The sequence below is a fragment of the Maylandia zebra genome, linkage group LG22 (genome assembly GCF_041146795.1).
Source record: "Maylandia zebra isolate NMK-2024a linkage group LG22, Mzebra_GT3a, whole genome shotgun sequence".
Classification (NCBI taxonomy): domain Eukaryota; kingdom Metazoa; phylum Chordata; class Actinopteri; order Cichliformes; family Cichlidae; genus Maylandia; species Maylandia zebra.
In genome coordinates, this window is record NC_135187.1 from 18,174,075 (window position 1) to 18,196,875 (window position 22,801).

Genomic DNA, 22,801 nt, shown 5'->3' on the forward strand with positions numbered 1-22,801 from the left:
GAGGGTTTACATTCTAACTCACAGGCAGAAGGAGCAAAGACAGGAACATCATAGGCTTCAACTACCTCTAAAACTGGAAGAGAAAAAAAAAAGTTGGCATGCAAACGTGAGTCACCATGTTTTGTTTTGTTTTTGTGGATAATTTTGAGAAGGTAACGGTGAAAAGCTTGGGGACAGAGGACCAGGAAGCTTCATAACAACTCAAACTGGTTATTGCTGTAGTGAGTTAAAAGCTGCATGGCACAAAGAAATGATTTTTAAAAAAAAAAAAAAAAAAAAAAAAAACACAAGCTCCTCTTGATCTGACACTCTTCCTGACTAAACACTTGGAAGCAAAGTTGGCACACATGGGTATTTAAGGATAATTTCTCCTCAAAAATCAACATTTTCAGGAGTTAAAATCATATAGCAATACTATGTCAGTGTACACAGGCAATGGTTACAATGCAGTATGAATATGCAGCTTTCTGCAGCTGGACATTAACTAGCAGCAAAACAACACAATTGCATATAATTGTAGTGCAATGGGAAAACTGTTCTTAGGTTGTTTCAATTTGGTCTGGTCGGTAACGAGAAAAATCAAGTGGGTGCAGTCACGTCATTCAGGCTGCTGAAGGAAAGAAAACTGATTTTTAAAAAAAAATCCTAAACCCAGCCAGTCTCTTGCACTATCATTTCTAAAATCAGCATGTGAACCAATTAATTCAGGCATTCATCAAGAAAAATCATTTCAATTTCTTAATTCTGTACTTTGAACAATTTTAGGAGACTTGGACTGGATTTGAGTCTCAGTGGACCGGTACAGGACTGACTGACAGGCAGTAGGTTTGTTCAGTAAGTCAAAAATATTCCAGACACAAACGGAACATGAAGAAAAATCACCAGCATACTCTTTCTTGAACAAACTCCTGTCCATTCACTCTACAGATGTTCCACTTCGCCGAACATGACTGAAATCTGAGCAAGATGAAAAAACTAAAAGTGAAGTTTTGTTCTTCCAGCCGTGCACATGTTCTGATCACTCTAGGCGAAGCTATTCTCTGGGTAGCTCACTTTGATAGCCCCCCAGTAGCAGGCACGTATCAGACAGATGAGGCCCAGCAGATAGGCAAATGCCCAGGACACGTAGGTGGCGTTGTAACGTCTGGCGAAGTCCCGAGTGCCAACCTATAATTACACATAATGGGGGGAGGGAGGAAGAAGACAGCATGGAGGAAATCATAGTTACACCTATAGAAATACAGATCATCGATTTGTATTTAAAAAGATCCCCTTATATGCATTTTGTCAGATTAGGCTCCAGTCATAAAAGGCTAGAGATCAGTGGGCGACTGCCTGGCAGCAAGCAGGCGCTAGGGGGAAAAGTGTATTCCCTGCACAGAAATCCTCCTTGTGTTTGCTTTGGTCACTTGTATTTTGCCGTGGCTGCTCGTAGTTTATCAAGTTATTTGCAAATCCTTGCTAATTGCTTTCTAAGCAGGAGTGAAACTGGGAAACCTGAAAACAGACACAGTTACCCTCACAGTAAAAGCTGCATGTTTTGAAACATGGTGCCTTCTGATAAGGCACAACTTTTACTTTCAAGGGGAATGATGTCCATTTATGATTTGTACAGCACCTTTGCGAATTTCACTACCACTCAGTAGTTGGTTAGCGACAGATAAGTTGGCATCTTCCAAACAAACTATAGGAAACTGCTGCAATCTGTTAGCAACCAAAGCAGTGAAAAGGATAGTTTTGGTGCTGCACCTTCTGCAACTAATATCACCCAGCCAAAGACAAAAAACTACTGCAGCCAACCGGACAATCACTTTTTTTTTGGCCAGCCTGTGAGACCATGCCTCAGCTGAAATGCAAAAGTATAAGCTCATTATATTAAATATGTTTCTGTGAAACACTGAACAAGGCGTGGTTGGAAATGCATTGGATGTTTTGTAGATTTGTCACTTTTATCTTTCTCGTCATCTCTAAAACATATATACAGTTTTCATTTTCTCAGGTCACAACACCAGTGTCTGATGGAAATTTCCAGATCTTTACTCCTATTCATAAAGTACAGATAAATACAAATGCTCTACACTGAAGTTTTTCATTGACAATTTGTGAACCCCACTGGGTGATGCTGCTGAAGACTCGTCCTCTAGCACCTCCACATGGAGGGAGTGAATTGTGGTTTAGAGTTTAAAGTCTCTACTGCTGTGTCATGAAATATGATGCAGATCAGATTCTCTTTTTGTGACGTTTTGTTGTTTTACCTTATTTCACTTTAGCTCAGTTACAGTTACAGTGGGGCAAAAAAGTATTTGGTCAGCCACCGATTGTGCAAGTTCCCCCACCTAAAATGATGACAGAGGTCAGTAATCTGCACCAGAGGTACACTTCAACTGTGAGAGACAGAATGTGAAAAAAAAAAATCCATGAATCCACATGGTAGGATTTGTAAAGAATTTATTTGTAAATCAGGGTGGAAAATAAGTATTTGGTCAATAACAAAAATACAACTCAATACTTTGTAACATAACCTTTGTTGGCAATAACAGAGGTCAAACGTTTACTATAGGTCTTTACCAGGTTTGCACACACAGTAGCTGGTATTTTGGCCCATTCCTCCATGCAGATCTTCTCGAGAGCAGTGATGTTTTGGGGCTGTCGCCGAGCAACACGGACTTTCAACTCCCGCCACAGATTTTCTATGGGGTTGAGGTCTGGAGACTGGCTAGGCCACTCCAGGACTTTCAAATGCTTCTTACGGAGCCACTCCTTTGTTGCCCGGGCGGTGTGTTTTGGATCATTGTCATGTTGGAAGACCCAGCCTCGTTTCATCTTCAGAGTTCTCACTGATGGAAGGAGGTTTTGGCTCAAAATCTCACGATACATGGCCCCATTCATTCTGTCCTTAACACGGATCAGTCGTCCTGTCCCCTTGGCAGAAAAACAGCCCCATAGCATGATGTTTCCACCCCCATGCTTCACAGTAGGTATGGTGTTCTTGGGATGCAACTCAGTATTCTTCTTCCTCCAAACACGACGAGTTGAGTTTATACCAAAAAGTTCTACTTTGGTTTCATCTGACCACATGACATTCTCCCAATCCTCTGCTGTATCATCCATGTGCTCTCTGGCAAACTTCAGACGGGCCTGGACATGCACTGGCTTCAGCAGCGGAACACGTCTGGCACTGCGGGATTTGATTCCCTGCCGTTGTAGTGTGTTACTGATGGTGACCTTTGTTACTTTGGTCCCAGCTCTCTGCAGGTCATTCACCAGGTCCCCCCGTGTGGTTCTGGGATCTTTGCTCACCGTTCTCATGATCATTTTGACCCCACGGGATGAGATCTTGCGTGGAGCCCCAGATCGAGGTCTTGTATGTCTTCCATTTTCTGATGATTGCTCCCACAGTTGATTTTTTCACACCAAGCTGCTTGCCTATTGTAGATTCACTCTTCCCAGTCTGGTGCAGGTCTACAATACTTTTCCTGGTGTCCTTCAAAAGCTCTTTGGTCTTGGCCATGGCGGAGTTTGGAGTCTGACTGTTTGAGGCTGTGGACAGGTGTCTTTTATACAGATGATGAGTTCAAACAGGTGCCATTCATACAGGTAACGAGTGGGGGACAGAAAAGCTTCTTACAGAAGACGTTACAGGTCTGTGAGAGCCAGAGATTTTCCTTGTTTGAGGTGACCAAATACTTATTTTCCACCCTGATTTACAAATAAATTCTTTACAAATCCTACCATGTGAATTCATGGATTTTTTTTTCACATTCTGTCTCTCACAGTTGAAGTGTACCTCTGGTGCAAATTACTGACCTCTGTCATCATTTTAAGTGGGGGAACTTGCACAATCGGTGGCTGACTAAATACTTTTTTGCCCCACTGTACATCTTGCTTGTACTGAGCTAACTTGGTGGCTTTTGTCCATTTTCATTGTCAAAAGAGTGACTTACTTACTTGGATAGTATCTGCACAAACTGATCAAAGCGTACTTACTGTTAAACCCACTCCAATGAAAATGCAGATCATTCCTATAGTTATATAAGCACAACAGCGCCTCCTAGGGAGCGCACTGCCGACGGAGGATCTGCAGAGAGAGATTGAGAAAAGAAAGAAATTGGGGAGAAACATTTAGAGGGTTTCCACACGGATACAGACTGAAACATACAAACTACATGTAGATGTTACACTGTCTTATTTTTTTTTTTTTATTTTGTAATCCAGTGGAAGTCCCCACACATTGTCCCAGTGATCTTACTTCACCATGCTCTGATGATAAATCTGTTTGCCAAAAGTCTCACTTCCGTTTTTAAGTTACACTTGTAAGCGCTCCAGGACGGTCACATGTCCAGCTCCAAACAACCTCCACTCCATCCAGCCTCTAAACAAACACAGTTCAACTGCCTTGAAGCAGCAGACTGGCATAACTTTACTATAATTTCACTTTCCTTCCCCCACTCAGCTCTCACATGCCTCTCATGTGACAGGACTGAAGCATTCTTCAGGGATCACTGGCATTCAGATGGCTTAGGGGTGCCTGGTCACCTGATTTACTGCCTTCTACTTTTTTTTCTACTGCATTCACATCCCCTGTTTCTTTTACTAGCTGTTTATTCAGTGAACTAGAACCATCTCTTCATTTTAGTAATGTAGACAGAAGACGGAAATTACTACCGTTTTATCTGCTTAAATTAAGAGGACTTCTCTTTGGAAAGGTGTTACTAGAACAGAAGTTTCAGTTCCTCAATGAGAATTAAGGGAAAATATTTAGCTCAGCCTTTATGTCTGTAATAAAGAAGGAAAGGGGGTTTTAGGATGAGAGAGACGATGATAGGAATTTTTGGAAAAGCTATGAGTGGTAAAAGTATTGCACAGAGATAATAAATGAAGTTCACTGACTTAAAGAAGTACATCAGCCAACTACACAGAAAACAAGGGTAGAAGTAGTGTCATGTTATAGTTGCTGCTTATCTCACCATCACTGTCTGCATCATCTCATTAGGACAAAAACCTCTCTGAGGTGACCCCTCCTCCTCTCCTCAGACCTGTGACCCTCATACCACTAACATTACATGTGAGGCCAAACTTTAATACGTGTCACACGTCTAGATTAGCCTTGCTTACCTCCCCTCCTCCTTCCAAGAACTGCAAATCCAGCCCTCTAAACCTTTGCATCTCAGTGAATTTAAACATAAATTCAATAGGTAATGGTAAATGGCCTGTATTTGTATAGCGCTTTACTAGTCCCTAAGGACCCCAAAGCGCTTTAAACATCCAGTCATCCACCCATTCACACACACATTCACACACTGGTGATGGCAAGCTACATTGCAGCCACAGCTCCCCTGGGGCGCACTGACAGAGGCGAGCCTGCCGGACACTGGCGCCACCGGGCCCTCTGACCACCACCAGTAGGCAACGGGTGAAGTGTCTTGCCCAAGGACACAACGACCGAGACTGTCCAAGCCAGGGCTCGAACCGGCAACCTTCTAATTACAAGGCGAACTCCCAACTCTTGAGCCACGATCGCCCCACACCCTCTTTTTTTCTCCTGGTATTCAAGTGTTTGGTTTCATAGTTGAGTCATACTAGACCACAGCTCTACATGGCGAAGTGTTAATGCCTATACAGAAGTGAAATGTCTATGTTTTTTTCTATTCTGCTTTTTCTCATGTGCAGTATGCCTTCATGGTGAATTACTTCTCCAATAAATAAAGATAAATAACTTTAAAGTAAGCTGTGTGGGGATTTTAGTGTAACAACACTGTACAGTGTTTCACACAGCCTCAGCTTCACTCTGCTGACCAAATTTAGATTTCACAAAGCTCAGTGGATATAATGAATCATACCGATTTGCATGTGTTCACTAGTTGGCTCTATAGTGTAGTGGTTTACACATTTGCTTAAGAAGCATAGGATGTCTGGTTCAATGCTGGGACGAGACATGAATGTGTCTGGGGTTGCATCAGGAAGGGCATCCTGCAATTCAAAGTTATTTTCTATAATCTCCTGTTTGGGGCAGCTAATTAATGGGTTCTTTTTATTTTTATTTTACAATCAAATGTAACAGTGTAGGCTCCTGAAAGTTGTTACTTTCAGCTTGCACGTTGTTTTCAATGTTTCTGTGTACATTATGTGGACAAAAGTCTGCCTTTACAAACATTTGTGATAGAATGAGTTGCTCTAAATTCGGAGCGTGGTGCTGTAATAGGATGTCACAGTTGCAACAAGTCAGTTTGTGAAATTTCTTCCTTTCCAGACATTTCACAATTAGCTGTAAGTGATGCTATTGCAGAGTGGAAGTGTTTAAGAGCCACAGGAACTCAGTTACAGAAGGATGTCAACAAACATAACAGGGCACGGTGGTAAAAGTCACCATTGCTCTGCTGACTAACTGCAGAGCTGTAAACCTCCTCTGGCTTTATCATAAGCACTAAAACTGCATCCCAGGAGCTGCATTAGACAATGCAATTGTAATATAATGAAATGCATTTTAACAAAAAGCAGACTGCAGTACTTCTTTCTATGAGACATGAAGTAAAATTAGTGGCTTCCTTTCTGTAACTGCAAAATCATGAAGTTGGAAAAAACAAACCAGACATTTTCATAGTTAACGGGCTAACCTGACAATTTTCCCAGATTAAATTGGAAACTGACATCTGAAAATAAAATGTAGTTAACACTTTTTTTTTTTACTTACTGTAGTTTTTAAAGCAGAACTGCATTGTGCAGCACACAGCAGAAATGAGGAGAAACACATGGGAAGTTTACTTTCTCAGCAGAAGAGCTCTGAAGCACAGCTGATGTTCACGTACAGCATGAATGAGTTCATTCAATTTAATTTTATTTGTATGGCACCAAATGCCAACAACAGTTGCGATAATAGAAAGAAAACCACAAGAAACTATCAAACTTTGGGTTTATCAAACACAAGATTTAGAACTGTTACCGATGCCAGCTGTGAAGACACTGGTACAGCTGTCCATTTGAAGGAAAGTGAACTTAATGTTTTTTCCTTCCTGAATTTTACTTTTATTTTTTATGCTTGTTTGTTTGGTTTTTTTTAGCTTTTTTGTTTAATTTTTTGTTTTTTACTCCTGTCTAACCAGGATGCCTCCTGGGTGGCTCCAAGGTGAGGTGTTCCAGGTATATCCCATCAGGATCACCCCAGTACATGCTGGTGAGATGTATGGGAATGTCATGGTGTTCCTCCCCACCCCGCAACAAAGACTAATTCAGTCATTCATTATGAAGATAAATATACACATGTGAAAGAGTCTGGAGATGGCGTGGTATCTGTCATGTGTGCTCAGTGTGAATCTGCTCTCCTCTGTGAAGAAAATGGGGCTCCAGTGGTGAACCTGTTAGTTCTGGTGTTTTCTGGAGAGGTCCTGTCAAGCTGCACAGTGCTGGGCTGTGAGCACAGATCTCATTAAAGATTAAAGATTGCATTTTGGCAAATGCCACTGTTCTTTTGCTCTCTGCATGAACAGCCTACTCCAAAGTTCAGCTTTATGCTACTAAAGCATGCAGAAACCAGAAAACTCCCATTCATCAAAACTTGGTTTGTGCCTACTGATTCAGAATATAAACATGCAGATATCCACTTAAAGCGACTGTGTGAAGGGGAACTCTGTGTGAAAGTTTGATGGACTCACATTTTTTTGCAGTGGGGACACTTGGCTAGCGTGTTAAATCGAAGCTCCATCCACTGTGAGGGAATAAAAAGAAATCAGCATTTTCATTTTAAGGCACAAAGAAAACGTATACACGCACGGAGACACACACGCATGCACAGGCTCACAGAAATGAAACGAAACACTACAATCTTACTCTTTTTAGAAACAACAAATCAGCAAAAGGCTTACTGGAAATGATCTGAAACAGTTTTAATGAACCGTCTAAATCTATCCTGCACTCTTGCTAAGTTAGCACACAGAGTCATAATTCGTTAGTTGATATTTCATCTAGTGTTAAATCACTCCAAATCATATTAATTCAAGGGTCACGGTGAAGTTAAACATGTGACAACATCTGGCTTCAGGTTAGAAATAACAATAAATTAAATACCTAAAGGTAAGCAAGCGGCAATAAAAAAGAAACAATTTAGCGCAGACTTCTAGAGCCTAATGCATTAAAAAAAATTTACATTTTATTTTTTTAATTGATCAAAGCTCTGCTCAAAGCCAGATGTTCACAAAGTCAGAGTAAATAAGGCCACAAATTGAGCTGGAGCGGGTTAGGCTGTTGTTAATAAGTCCACCAGTAAGACCAGCTTTCTCAACCTGTTGTTGTGCTGGTGGAGAGCCATCACTGGGGAGACCAGACATAGGCTGTGATGTCCTGGCGTCCTCACTGCCCTGCAGATGCCGCAAGCAGCAATGTGCAGATGTTAAGAGGAAAACAGCACTGACTTTATTTTTCTTACATTCGAGTCTGTGTCACACTGACTCAATGGCTCAGGTTGTGTACATAACCTTGCTTATGTGAAATATTAAATGCATGTGTGACATGTTACACTCAACCCAAACATGTCAAATGCACTGATAGTAACATCAACAAAGAGTGGCAGGAAGCCATTTTTATCCGAGATTAGAAAACTCTGCAAAAAGCAGGTTGAGAGCATGTTAGAGAGGGAAACTTGTGTGGAAAGGTGCGGCCATGCTCAGTCAAGAGGTACTCAGGATGTTTGGTGAGACACGCAATGAAAGAAAACATGCAGAAAATGCATGCCAGCCACGCGCAGATGTCTAATTCTGTGCTTTTAATGAATAGCTGACCCCACATAAAGTACAACTAGTTAGCAGACAATCCTTCAGCAATTTATCTATTTACTGCAGTAGTTTTCTGTAAACATGAACATATGGCGAGGCTCTCAAAATTACGTATATATGCACGTACCAACAACAGCACAGCAATGAGATTCTGCATTAACAAGCCTGTGCCTGACTGAGGATGGTTGTATTTGCAGGTTTACATACTAGGAAGGTGTTGCCACAGTGGCCACAGACCACTCTCATTCCCTCGGGTTGGATGGGCAGCGCTGGCTGGGCGGGTTGCTCCTCGGGGATCACCATCACTGGGCTCAGGTTGATGATGCGTCTGCTGTCAGAGGAACCAAGAAGACATTTATGATTAATAATAACTGATATAGATAAAACTAAAACTCCAACTGGTTCATGTGATCAGCGAGTCTTGTTTACATACTAAGGTTCATTATGGAGTTCCACAGAGTTTCATGCTGGGATCAATTCTTTTTACATTATACATCCTTCCCTTGGACACTGTCATTCGAAAGCACAGCATAAATTTTCAGTGCTTAGCAGATGATATGCAGCTTTATCCATGTATGAAGCTAGAAGACACACACCAACTAGTTAAACTGCAGGAATTTCTTAAAGGCATAAAGACCTAGATAACCTCTAATGTTTTAATGTAATGTTCTAATGGCTTTTTTAAAGAGATATTTCACCTCTCATCCGAAAAGCTTCTTACATCCTCAAGAAACTTAGAGAAGTCCACACGCTTTTCTTTCCAAGCTCCTTGGTCTTTACCTTACCTTACCTTACGCGACTGTTTGACTTGTTACAGAGCCAACATGTTGCCACAGCCCCAGATTCAGTTTTGAAGCACTGTGTGGCTTATTGCATCAGTGGGGTAAACTGTCTGAATGTTTCTTCTTGTTCCGTACCAGTTTGGTCGAGGACATCCTATCCTTCTGGATGTGTCTTTACAGATGAGCAGGCAGTTGCAGGGACACCGCACATACTTCTTCCCTGTAGGGGGATTCTTAATGGGCTAAAAGAAACATAAAAAACTATGAGTTAAAACTGCTATGCTTAGAAAAGTTTTGGTTTCAGTAGTAAAGTACAACTCCTTTAAGCAAGTTTCTTCTGATTGGTTGCACCTGTTGAGCACGTTTGCATGGAGCCACAAAGCTGTGACCACATTAGGGTTATTGGGCCCACTGACACCACTATGATCTGAAAGTTGAGAGTAGAAAAAATCTTTTTAAATGATGAATTCATTTATTAAGGGAAAAGTTATCAAAACCTACCTGGCTCTAAGTGACAAAGTAACTGTCCCATAAACATGTTAACTGGTTGTGCCACCCTTGGCAGCAAGAACTGCATTCAAGTGTCTGTGATAACAATGAGTCTTTCCCACTGCTGTGGAGGAATTTCGTCCCAATCTTCTTTGCAGATTTTTTATCTTTGCCACAGAGTTTTTCAGCATGAGCTCTCTCATCGATGCCATTTTTGTCCAGTATCTTTCTTATTGTCGAATCATGAACTATGACCTTAGCTGAGGCAAGTGAGGCCTGCAGCTCTTTAATGTTGTTCTGGGTTCTTCTAAGACCTCAAGAATGAGTCGTCCGTGGGCTCTTGGACAAATTTTGGTAGGCCAGCGACTCCATTTGTGGATAATGGCTCTCACTGTAATTCACTAGAGTCCCAAAGCCTTACAAATGGCTTTATAACCATTTCCAGACTGACAGATGTCAATGATTTTATTTCTTTTTTGTTTTTTGAGATCTTTTAGCCTCACTTTGTCAGACAGGTTCTGTTTAAGTTATGTCTCGATTCAACAGTTCAGCCAGTAATCAGGCCTGAGTGTGACCAGTGAAATGAAACTCAACTTTGCAAAACATGTTGTTAATCACAGTTAAAACATGGTTTAACAAGAGAAACAAGTACTTTTTCACACAGGGTCAAGTGGGTCTGGATAGCTTTTTTTCCCTTAATAAATGAAATCATAATCATGACTTCAAAATCGCATTTTGTATTTACTCGGGCTATCTTTGAACAAATTTTAATATTAGACAATGATCTCAAATATTTAAGTGTGACAAACACGTGAAAACAAAAGGAACTCAGGAAAGGGGTGAATACTTCATCAAAGAATTGTAAATATAAAAAAATAAATTGTAGGTGCACTTTAAATCCAGGGCTCTCACAGTAGCAGCACCACAAGCACAACCAGTAAAGAATGCACTGCTTTAAATTTAGCTCATCCACAGTTCACGTTATACTTCAACACAGAATGAGCAGAATGAGCTCGGGGGAGAATTTATCCTCTATTTCAGATTTTCTGTATCCAGCCATCACAGCAGACTAAACCCTCTTAAAAACGACATTGGAGCTGGTGTCAACAACTGTAACAGTCAATTACCAACATAAACCACCATCCTCTGAATGAAACCATTACAAACACACTTAAAAACAAATATTTCAAGTGTACTTTTTTTGCGCTGCCTGTGTAAATCAAACAAAACTTGGAGAAACTCCTGGTTAAAATCAAGTTCTGGTCATGTGACTCTCTAACTTTATATTTACAGTAAGATACAACAGCTCGAGGCCAGATGCTAAACCGTGCATCGTTTTGGTGCAGAGTAGCATAATATAAGATGTCCGTGTGGATGCATAACGACCAAAAATATCAGCTGTGCTAATGGCATTTCCCACCCGAGCGCTGGTGATGACAGTCATTCATTCTCCCTGCACTCCTTGTCACACTGGCAGCCTTAGGCCCTGATTAATTTGGTCGAATGTCAACATCAGTTTAAGCGATAAAGGCAGGCAAAGAAGCAAAGGTGGGGAAAAAGCAGTCCAAATGTGAGCACTGAAAGTCAATCAAACATTCTTTCATGCAAAAATGTGCCTGACAACAAAATTCAACAGGGAATTTAGGCTGTAACAGATACAGAGGAAAGTCGAATGTTGAACTGTTACGGTTTTAGTTTGTCGACACCTGTGATGATGTAGCCTCCACTTACTGTAGCTTCATTGCAGACAGTGCACTTGACCACGTGCTGATGCAGCTTTCCGTCCAGGTTGATGAGCGACTGGCAAACGCGGCAGTTGATGACAGGCACACCGCCGGCATCGGGGCTGGCGATGGCTGTGTAAGGAGGAGGTAGTTCGGCTTTGAGAAGAGGAAGGCAAAGCACACAGCCAGATGTTAATGGCATGCATCTGGAGAAAAGCAGCTTCATGAACAAAAAATTGGCTTTGTGTGTCCAGTTTGTACTTTGGAAACAGAATAATTTATAGTACCTGAATAATTCCACCTAAACTTGAAGGTTTTTGTTAAAGATTATTTTCCACTGTTGAATTAGTTGAATAAGTCGCCAAATTAAACTGGCTGCCATTTACAGACAAGATTTTCTCTTTATGTCTGCAAGGCCTACTGTGAACTGACTACAGTGGCCACCATAATGACCTCTGTACTGTTTAATCCCACATTAACCTCGTGTATTTAGTCTGTATTTCAGAGTTTTAACATTTAATCTACAGGCTTGCACCAGCCACTGCCTTTACTACAATGGCTTTGTGGCATATTTAAAATTCTGCTTGTCTGTAACGTAGCTAAAGCCAATAAAATCTGTAGTTACACAATTAACCATAATACCTCTATCAGTTTAATTTTAATTAACAGGAGCAGAGGTTTAAATAACATGTGAGTATACAGTAATTACGCCATCTATATTCTTAAGCTCTGGCAAGCTGAAATCATATTTATATCGATCAACACTTAAATACTCATTCAGATGTCAGTCTCACATTTTTCTAAACTAAAATGCCAAAATACATTTCCTAAATCCAGATGTGGTATGTAGAGCTGCTGCTCTTCCCCCTCCATGACAGGAAGCTAAATATGTTTAGGCACCGGAGAAAAAGTGAGGACGCAAACATGCTTTCTGGATTCATGACAAGCTTCTTTCCAAAAAAATATTAACCAGCTATATCAGAATATACAGTCTCTTTGTTTGGCTTCATTTACCCGACTGACGGCTCAGTGACACGAAGAAGCCATCCAATCTAACAATCGACTAATTATTAGAATCTAATCTCGCCCTGAATGAGATAATGGCATGGGTCGGTGGGTAAACGTGCTTGGCTCCGACATTTAGAGACTCTGAACCGGTTGACACCACAGGGACAGATGGGACACCCGTCTACATTTGGGCGAACCTGGCTACGACTACGACGCGAGCATGCCAAGACTGGACACTCCCACTGAGTTTCAGGCAGCAGAGTGGCTCTTATTACACAACAAAGCTAAGTGAATCCTCCTCTACTACGCTTTGTTAATCTAAAATGTAACACAGTGCGACCAGATGGAGAATATTTTTTATTATTCCACAACACCTTAGGATTAAATCTAAATTTCTGCCGTGTTAGTATCCACCCCGACTTAGTCTCAGGTCTGTTTCTCCTCCTCTTGCTGCTTTGTGTGTTTTAATGCACGTCTGACACTGAAGACAGCAGCTATAGGTTTTCACAAGGAGCCAGAGGAAAGACGAGAAGACTCTGCTGCAACCACCACCAACACCACAACATACAGTCCTGCTTTAAGGGTATTGACTCGATGACTTCACTTGTGGTTTGTGGGATAGAATGCCAAGCTGAACATCTGGTATTCAGACACCAGCAGCTCTGGAGACCTTTCTGTGTGGCAAGAAAAAAATTATCTCTTTAATCTTAAAATAATACTACAGTTTTCCTTTTACCGACACAACAATGCGTCTGCCCATCCCTCACTACAGCCAACATTTTAGATTTAATCTGAAGTCTTTAAGATCTAGCCACAAATTTGAGAGTTAATTTGAAAGAAAATCTAGTTATCTCCCAAAGCAGCTACGTTAGTAGACATTTAGTGCATGTGTGTAAGACACAGTATAAAAATTGCAAACAATGTGCCTTAATTACATCTATGTTTTACACTATTACAATACATTATTAATCTAAACATCTTGGTTGTGTATAAGCACACTGGTTTGGGTTGTCTTCTAATAAAGTGCTGCTCTGATTCAGATGATAAGTCAGCTTTTATCATGTTAAGATCAATGTTATTGTACCGTGTCTCCTGTTGTGTTCATTTACTAAAGGACAGCATGTCTCGACAGCTGATCTCTTTATTAATGGAGGAGTCTTTCCAGGCTGGGCAGTTCTTTGCCTCAGTCATCTCAGCTTCCACCTATGAACAGTTCAGCCAGATATCAATAAAGCTCCTCCACTCGTCTGATTAGTGTTAATCAGTCAGACAGGGCATTGGGTTCGGTCGGCTCTGTTTGCAAATCCATGACTGATAACTGATTTATTTTAACTAGACTGAATTACTTTTCTCTTCCACTGACCTGTGATAAAGACTCGTCATTGGTCACATGTTCTTGTAACCCACCCGCTTCCACACGGTAGCTGCTCTCTCTTTGGAGGCAGCTCTTTAATGGTGGAGTCAGCAAGTTAATATTTTTAACTTTGTGTTTTCATGATAAATAAAACACTGAAAGTTTCTACTACTAACAAAACAAAATAACAATGTTTTTTTAGTGAGAAAGTAAATTAACTGATTTTTCAAAGTAATGTAACTGAATTTATATACACTTGCCAGACATTTTATTAGGTACACCTTTCCGGGATTTTATGGGACCCCTTTTTTTTGCCTTCAGAGCTTCCTTAACTCTTCATGGCTTCAACAAGGTGCTTTCTCCATGGTGTAATGCCCATATTGACATGATGGCATCACACAGTTGCTGCAAATCTGTCGCCTGCACAGTGAACTCACTGTCATGTTCAAAAAAACCTGTTTATGGCTGCTGGAAGCAACAATCTGAGGCTGGGTACACTGCGGTCATAAAGCGATGGATGTGGTCAGTAACCTTACCATCTAACATCAAGTCTCATCACACAAGTCTTCCAGTCTTCTGTTGTCCAGGTTTGGTGAGCTTGTGTGAACTGTAGTCTCAGTTTCCTGTTATTAGCTGACAGGAGTCTCACTTGGGGTGATCTTCTGCTGCTGTAGCTCATCTGCTTCAAGGTTCAAAATGTTCTGCACTCAGAGATCCTGTTCTCCATATCTTGGTCGTTTGCTTTTTTCAGTTGCTATTGACGTTCTATCAGATCAGGATTTGTTCTCACTTTCTGACAAATCTCTGTAAACTGTATAGACGGTTGTGTGGGGAAAATCTCAGTAGATGAGCAGTTTCTGAAATACTCAAACCAGCTCGTCTGACTCCAACAACAACGCCACATTCAAAGTCACTTAAAGCACCTTTCTTCTCCAGTTTGATTCTCAGTTAGTCGTCTTCATGCATCAATGCACCGAGTTAGTGCCATGCAACTGGCTGATTAGATATTTGCATTAATGAACGGTTGAACAGGTGTACCTGTTAAAGTGACCATGAGTTGCTAACAAGAAGAATCAGACCTTTCTATTTCGGTATTGTAATAGCAGGGTAACTGGATCTCTTCATATAAAGAAACCTGTTAAAATATTGACGTTTCATGACTTCACCTTAGACTAATTAGTCCTGATAATGTGAAGCTGGTAAAGCTTCATTTTAAACGAGGCAGACATGCTTGTTTTTCTTTGATTATTTTAGGGCAAAAAAAACAAAAACAACAAGCAGGAACCACTGAATTTCTACCTGCTACTACAGAATAATTCCAGTGAACACAACAAGTATTACATGGATATCCTAAAATTTAAATTCAAGCCACAGCTCACTTTAGTGCCTTAATGCAGCTGCTCATTAGTCAAAGCAGCATCACAGTCATTGTGTTTCTGGGAAATGTCACAGTTTTGGCATTTTAGGATCAAAGTAATTGATTTTACAAACCCAAACTGGAATTAGCCAATAATCCAGTCTGCAGAGAGGGAGGGGGGAGGAACTGTGTCACTGTGTTAGCATCCAGCCAGGCTCTTGCTTCTTAGATTATTACAGTCCAGCATTAAGAGTTTAATCCCGTGGTGAAATATGAATTCTGTGGGATTAGACTTCTCGAGAACAACAAGCACTTCTCTCTCTCCTCTGTTTGTTTGAAATTGGCCTGAAATGCTCCTTAAACTGATTTACACGGTCAATGAGTCCATTCATTTGCTGCCGACCATCCCGAGCTGCTGCAAAGCAAAGAAACGTTGTTTCTGTCAGGCTGCTGACAAAAACGTAGAAGCAGAAACAGGAAAAAAGGTCAAATACTACTGAAAGTAGCACTCAAAATCTAATCCTCAAACAAGAGAATGTGAACTGAAGTCAAAGTACAGCCTGAATCAATATTTAATGCCAGCAAAACACAAGGAGGGCTCTATGTGAGATCATGCATTTCTGCAGCTCCCACAGGCACTTTGCTTCGTCTTTCTTCTTGTGGAGAAGAATATATTGAGAATTTGAGGAGATTATATTCAGAGCAAAGGTCAGTGCAGACAGCTGCTGCCAGTCCTGAGAATAAGCACTGTGGGCTGTAACCTACATGTTTATGTTTTCTGCTGTATGAAAGCTGCAAATCATGCAAGAAGGCTCAAGCTCGTCGCTTACAGTGCATTCACCATGCAAACGAGCAAAACTCACCATCATTAAAAACAGGAGAACACGACATTTAACTCGTGCTGCATTATTTCTCCCATAAAGGGCACACCTGTGGGTGCTTTTGTTGATCTGCAGCTGGACAAAAGGATGCTTCGCCTGCCTCCATCTGCAATGCCTCAGTGCTCCCACGTCAACACTCAACCCAAAATCTACTGAGGCTTTGCAGAGCTTCAGCTCATACCTTCTTTCTTTCTTTCTTTCTTTCTTTTTTTTTTTTGCTGGACAAAATCACGGCAGGCCCCAGTGAATCGTGATGTAGAAATCTCTGCACTGAAAACACTGTTTGATGGTACTGCTGGTATTATCGCAGGCCCCTCTCCTCTATAACCCACTGCTCCAGTTCTCACAGTGCAAGCTCCACCTTTCAGTCAGCTGCCGACTGATTTCCCAGCGATGCCCTTGCCTCGCCTTGCTGCAGCTTTATTTACGCACTCACACAAACTCGATACGCCCTGAAAATGATTCAGCATGCAAGCGGCGGGGTGCTGCGTGTGGCGTGTTTACCTCGGGGACTTGAATCCTGCAGGTACGGGGGAGCTGTTGGGGTCACATTCTCGGAGTTGGGGCCCGACAGCAGCGGAGATCGCTCGTCCATGCCGTCGGAGGCCATGTCGTTGACCGTGAGAAATGACGGGGTGGCTCCTGGCTGCACCGAGTTTTCCCTCAGCACGGAGGAGCAGCCAGCGGCTGGTTGTTGGTGCCGACTCGCTCCGGTCCAGCAGCAGCAGCAGCCCCGCTGACGGAAGCCTGGAGAGGGGAGGAGCTCCGCGGTGGTCCACGCCCCTCTCAGATATGGCCCCGGGCATGGGCAGAGTTCATGCTGGTGCACACTGAAGGAATTTTTTTTATTTTTTCCTGATAAACTGCATTGATTTAAAAAGCGTTTTCCATTTAATACCCCAAATACATATTTATTCATATTTAAGCCTAAGAATAATAACGACATGACTGAAATCCAAACGCGACGATAAAGTTTGGGAATTTAAATGGTGGGACAAGAAAAAGCAGCAACTCACGGCTGTTGCCACTAGATGTCACTGTGGGATTACTGAGGTCCGGGGCAGTGCAGTCAGAGCACGCTCGCCCCATATTTTACTATTTATACACGGCTGTGGTGTCAGGTTCACTCAGCAAAGTCCCGCTGTGTTGTGTTTTTTATGTAGACCAGGGGTGGCAAACTCATTTTACAATATGGAGGACCACGAGTACCAAAACTAAGTAACTGTTAAGCATACCTCCCGTTTTCTCCCAGTGTAAATATGGTTAACTGCACTTTTAATCCCATTTAATATAAGAATAAGAAGTGCAGTTATAATGGTAAGTCTCAGTACAGGATTGTACATGATAAAGGAATGCTGCTGTAGTCAATGAAAGAAATCATTACAGAAAACTACAAAACTGCAGGAAAAGGTTCTGATAGCTCACTGCTCAGACTGTCCTGCAATTGCAACTACAGGAGAGTAAGTCATAACTAATAAATCATAATTAATTTTTTTTTTTTTAGAAATGTCTGTATTTTTGTGTATCTATTACTTTAGTGTAGTATGAATGACAAAAGAAAAAAACTCTGGGCATGTAATAGCCTCAGATATAACAACCACCCAAAATAGGGGGTAAACATACAAGTGATCAGGGCTTTTGCCAGGATTTTCAAAGTATTGTGAGTCAGATTTCTCTTTATTTCAGAGTCAGTTTTGGACTTCGCTTTTCACTGTATTTACAACATTTGGACACAATTATACAAATCTGTGAACCACACAGATGGCCTTCATAGAGCCGATTGTTCATACTATAAACAGCACTCCTTTTTCAGTTTGACTGAAAAAGATACACTTTCTAAGTTTAAACATCTGACGACATGTTTTCCAGCATCCCAATTTTTTTCAGAATTGCAGTTGTAAAATTTAAGCTTTTCTCTCACTAAAAAGAAAAATTAAAAGTGAATCACAATATTTTCCAGCACACATGCTCATAAAGTGAACTCTTTCCACACCTGTGTGCTTTGCTGCATCAAGAGAATATTAGTGTTGTTTTTTAAAATAAGGTCAAAGTCACAATAGGTCACTTTCTGGTGACAACAACAGCATAAAGATACAAAATTACTATAAAAGTAGTCAACTCTTACAAACAGATCAAATAAATGAAGTGTTATTGAACCATGTAAATAAACTGGAATTCATATTTTAATTTTATTCGACTTCTTATTATTGTCATGTTATTTTCTAAAATAACCAGTGAATACCTTTAAAACGTTACTTTGCGAGGCAGGAGGCACACTTAAGCCAAACCAGTGATTTATTGCATAAACAGAATCTCGTGGTGGTGTAATGTTTTTAAGTCCCACCCTTTTTATGTTTTACAATTCATCCTTAAATTTAGTGTTTGTTTTCAGAAAACTGCTCGTCATTCCCCTTAAATTGCAAAACCCTGGCTTGTTTGTGCCAAAATGTGTCCCATTCCTTGCAGCTTATGTCAGGGTGAAAGCCTCCGGCTGTGTGGATCCACTCTCTGGTCATTCAAAAAACTCGCTAAATAACTACAGATGCTCTGCATGAGTTTTGAGCTCATGGACAGTCTGGGTACTTTTTGAAACTCTTTTCTCCCCAGTAACTGCAGGACACCATCGTGTTCAAATGTAACTCAGGGATGGTTTCAGACCAGCAAGTTTAAGAAGCAGATTTGGTGTTTTAATTCGAGCGTTTTGCTGTAGCTATTTTGGATGTTGTAAATGGCTCATAAATACCCAGAGCATCGCACCTCCTTCTCCTCCTGCCACTCAAATTAAAAAGTCTTCACTTCTAAAAACCAAAAAAAAAGCACAAATGAGCACAGAAAATGAAGCTCACAAAGAAATAAATACACTTCAAATCAGGGATACGATCCAGAGAATGGCGCTCTCTCCCTCCAGCAGGGAGCTTTTACTGTAACCCACACCTCACATGCATTTTACAATCTCCCATCCCATCCCCTTCCACTGAGGGAAAATCCAAGCTCCTGATTCTGCTGTTACCGGGCCAGTAAAAGTGATTCAGATTGCATGTAACAGTCTGCAGTGAACGACTCATTTTTTCCGACGGCTGCAGGCACCAGAGGAGCGCCGCTACGCACAAACAGAGACTGCTCTGTGCTCTCTCTGTAAGGTAAGACCGCTGAACAAAAGTCATCTTAGAATGAAAATTCGCATCACATCCGTAAAACAAAACAAAAAAAAAACATCGCGGTGATCTGGAGTTCAGGATTTCCTTCAGTGATGCGTTTGCAGTTTTGATTTGTTGCCAACTATGACGCTACCAAACTGAGGCAAATTTCCGGTTAAACTGCAGGAGAAAAAACACAAATGTATGTTCTCTGGTTTTGTACTGGATTTATTTTGTGTAATTTATTAAAAAATTTATTTAAGCTTATTTGTTATTGAACTTAACATAATAAACGTCATGCTTTTATTTTGAATGTTATGTCATTGAATGCATGCAATCAAGAGGTCTAAGTGTTATTTTTCATGTTTCTATTGATCAGTAGAAATTTCTTGCCCTTCACACAGTAGTTTTCTCTTGTACAGGAAGCTTAAGTATGAGAATACTTGATAATAAACACGGTGAATGGATTTTCTTTGGTGATTCCTGTGTGTCTAAGTCTTTTTCTTGTTGATGCAGCCAGTTTGGAGATGCTCCAGGGGACAGTTAGCAGGGCTTGGCTCTTCCTGTCCTTCTGTCTCCTGTTGGGGATCTGTTCTCCAGCAGAGGATGGAGGACCAGCAAGTCCTCCTCCTAGTTTCCCCCCTGAGCAAGGGTCAGGGGAGTCGGATTTCGAGGACTGGGAGTGGGGCTCTGGATCGTCTCTTCTGCACCTGCTCCACAGCTTCCCTGCTGACAGCCCCTTCACAACAGAGTCCTCAGAAAAGCCAGTCAACTGCACGCAGCGCTTCTGGCTCCCTCCATCATCTCCAATCTGCTGGGAAAACATAGCAGGACCCAAAGAGTTTGCCAGGTCTCGTCTGCTTGTTTTGCAGAACAGGGCCGCCCTGCAGGCGGTGTCCACCTCCAGCGGGGTGGAAGAGGGAGGGCTGTCCTACGACCACCAAGCTAGAGAGGAGGTCCAGGGGATCCGATCAGACCACCAGAAAGTGACCGAAACTATACAAAGCGTGGAGACCGTGTTTGTCTCTCTGGCAGAGAAGAGGAAAGAGGGCAAGGAGCGGGGTGTCTTTACAAGGTAAGAAACAATAACAGTGGAGAATTCAGGAGGAATAACCTGAGATCAGCGGGTGGGTGGAGAGGTGAATACTATAAAATAGGCTATATATTATTATATGTTATTAAAGTTTTAAATGAATACTCTGTAGGTTTAGAGTGGGGTCATGTCACACCCCATGAATTAAAATTTACATCTACTGAGGTCTTCAATGTCAATTTAATGATTTATTGGTCAAAAACTGACAAAAAGCCTTATAATTTAGAAGCTATGATTCTAAGTGGGCAGTGTGTTGTCAATATATAGAAAGTACTGTATAATGATTTAAAACACATCATAGTTGGCCTCCGACCTTTCCCTCAAGGTCTATGGATTGATCTGAAAGTCAAAGTGATATTAATGCTACATAGAAATAATATGGCATCAATAAACAAAATAAACAGTGGCATCAAGAAACAGAGTTTTAACCCTTTCAGGCAAGGTGGTCACTACATTGGACAGCTATTCAAAGGCTGTTTTCTTGTATTTGTGTCAGTACTTGCGCATAAACCACTACATCGGACACTGATGTGTCACTCCATTAATAATTATTAATTAATTATTGTTATTTAACCGTGTCATGCATGAATTATGACAACCTCAATCAGGGCTAAAAATGAATAAAAATACTTAAGAAAAAAATCTGCCGGAAAGAATCATAGCTTCTGTGGGAGACTGTCCGGTCTGGTCCAAATATTGGTATCCATCTGTCTTTGTTATCCGCAGTTTTCTTTCTTTTTTCCCCTTTTTCTTGCTCTTGTGAAACCACGCCATGATGTCTTCCATTGCTCATTTTAAAATGCAGTGCAGTACTTGGTTTCATGCAGAGAAAATTAATGCTTATCCCCTGATTTCTTCTTTAATGATGCAAAATCTGGTGCTTTAATCAGGGTTTTGGCATATTTATAGACAGACTTCCTCTACTGTACTTACTACAGATTAGATGCAACTTTGAGCCACATAGTAAAGAAGTAAAGCAGCTACATTTCCAGCTGGGCTTGGATCCAAAAAGTGATCCAAGGCCAGTTGTTGGGGGTTTGTCCTAAATTATTATTAGTGAGGTTCTGGGGAACCCTGGACCAGTGTTTAACTGCTTAACATGCTGAGTGAAAACAGCTTCCAGCCAATCTGAGTCATTTCCAGTATTTCCCTGCACACATCTGTCTGGACATTTGGTTGAGACGAGGCTCTGGCACAAATATAAATTGAAAGTTTGGACATTCGGCTCTATTAGATGTGAACATTTCAGGGAATTGTTCAAATTTGACTTCTTGTCGTGTTTGCTTGTGATTTTTCATCCCATGCAGCATGAAGGAGCATCTCGCAAATACAAGGGATGCTCTCGAAGGCAGAGACCACATGGCTAACCACCTGGAGGAGAAGTTTTCCACTTTGGAGGCGACGCTTCTCAATGTACAGCTTCGACTTAGAAAACTCATCCATCACTGATGATGCTGGAAACCCCTTATTTGAACTGTATTTATATGATATGAATGTCTCATAACGATGTAGTCCATGCATGCATGCTCAGGATGAGTGTGGTTTGTAATGAGAACAAAACACACTTGATTTGCACCTTATTATGTCACCAGCTCGCCTGCCAAAATAAAACGTGTAACCAAGAATCAGCAGAAATGAATAAATGTCACATTTTCTTGGAGTTCTGATGAACAGAGTTGTAAAGTCTAGTTTTACAGTCAACGTTTGACACAACAGAACAAAATGAACATTGTAGCATTTCTTAAAATAAACACATTACACCACATTACTGTTTATTTAATAGAAATTAACCTATACTGCAAAAACATTGCATAAAAATAACTAAGGACACTCTTATTGCTTCCATAGGAATTAATAGGAATAGTAACAGCATGTGTGAGAACCTCTATAAAAGAAGACGTTTATGGTGGTCTGAAGTGTTCAAGTGCGTGTTTACACAATGCCAAGGAGGTAATACATCAGCAACAGAAGCGACTGCTGCTGCCAATTATTCTGGGAAGGGTTATAAGGTCATTTTCAAAAAATCTGAATACCATCACTCTTCAGTAAGAAAGATTATTCACAAATGGAAAACGTTCAAGACAGTTGCCAGTCGTTCCAGGCGTGGACGTCCCAGTGAATTCACTCCAAAGTCAGTTCTCAGAGAAACTGCAAAAAACCCAAGAGCTTCATCTCACACTCTACAGGCCTCACTCAGCATGTTAAATGTTT

General features: G+C 41.1%; 2 protein-coding genes across 4 annotated transcripts; one reads left to right on the plus strand and one right to left on the minus strand.

Moving 5' to 3' along the window:
• Positions 1 to 271: 271 nt before the first annotated feature.
• pip4p2 (phosphatidylinositol-4,5-bisphosphate 4-phosphatase 2) lies at positions 272 to 17,131 on the minus strand. Of its 2 annotated transcripts, XM_004548135.4 has the most exons (8): positions 16,865 to 17,131; positions 11,768 to 11,916; positions 9,683 to 9,789; positions 8,973 to 9,096; positions 8,277 to 8,351; positions 7,650 to 7,702; positions 3,988 to 4,078; positions 272 to 1,167 (listed from the first exon to the last, which is right to left on the minus strand). In XM_004548135.4, the coding sequence occupies exons 1-8, from the start codon at positions 16,968 to 16,970 to the stop codon at positions 1,024 to 1,026; spliced, it is 849 nt and encodes a 282-aa protein (XP_004548192.1). In that variant the 5' UTR covers positions 16,971 to 17,131; the 3' UTR covers positions 272 to 1,023. The 2 variants fall into 2 exon arrangements, with proteins under 2 accessions (XP_004548192.1, XP_004548193.1); XM_004548136.4 differs by lacking the exon at positions 8,277 to 8,351 and having other exon boundaries at positions 16,865 to 17,128.
• A 2,251-nt stretch (positions 17,132 to 19,382) lies between these two features.
• On the plus strand, positions 19,383 to 22,340 carry si:ch211-57n23.1 (uncharacterized). 2 transcript variants are annotated; one of them, XM_004548134.3, is made up of 3 exons: positions 19,383 to 19,500; positions 20,018 to 20,572; positions 21,898 to 22,340. In XM_004548134.3, exons 2-3 carry the CDS (start codon positions 20,025 to 20,027, stop codon positions 22,037 to 22,039), a joined length of 690 nt encoding a protein of 229 aa, XP_004548191.2. In that variant the 5' UTR covers positions 19,383 to 19,500; positions 20,018 to 20,024; the 3' UTR covers positions 22,040 to 22,340. The 2 variants fall into 2 exon arrangements, with proteins under 2 accessions (XP_004548191.2, XP_076735247.1); XM_076879132.1 differs by having other exon boundaries at positions 19,384 to 19,500; positions 20,014 to 20,572.
• The last annotated feature ends 461 nt before the right edge of the window (positions 22,341 to 22,801 follow it).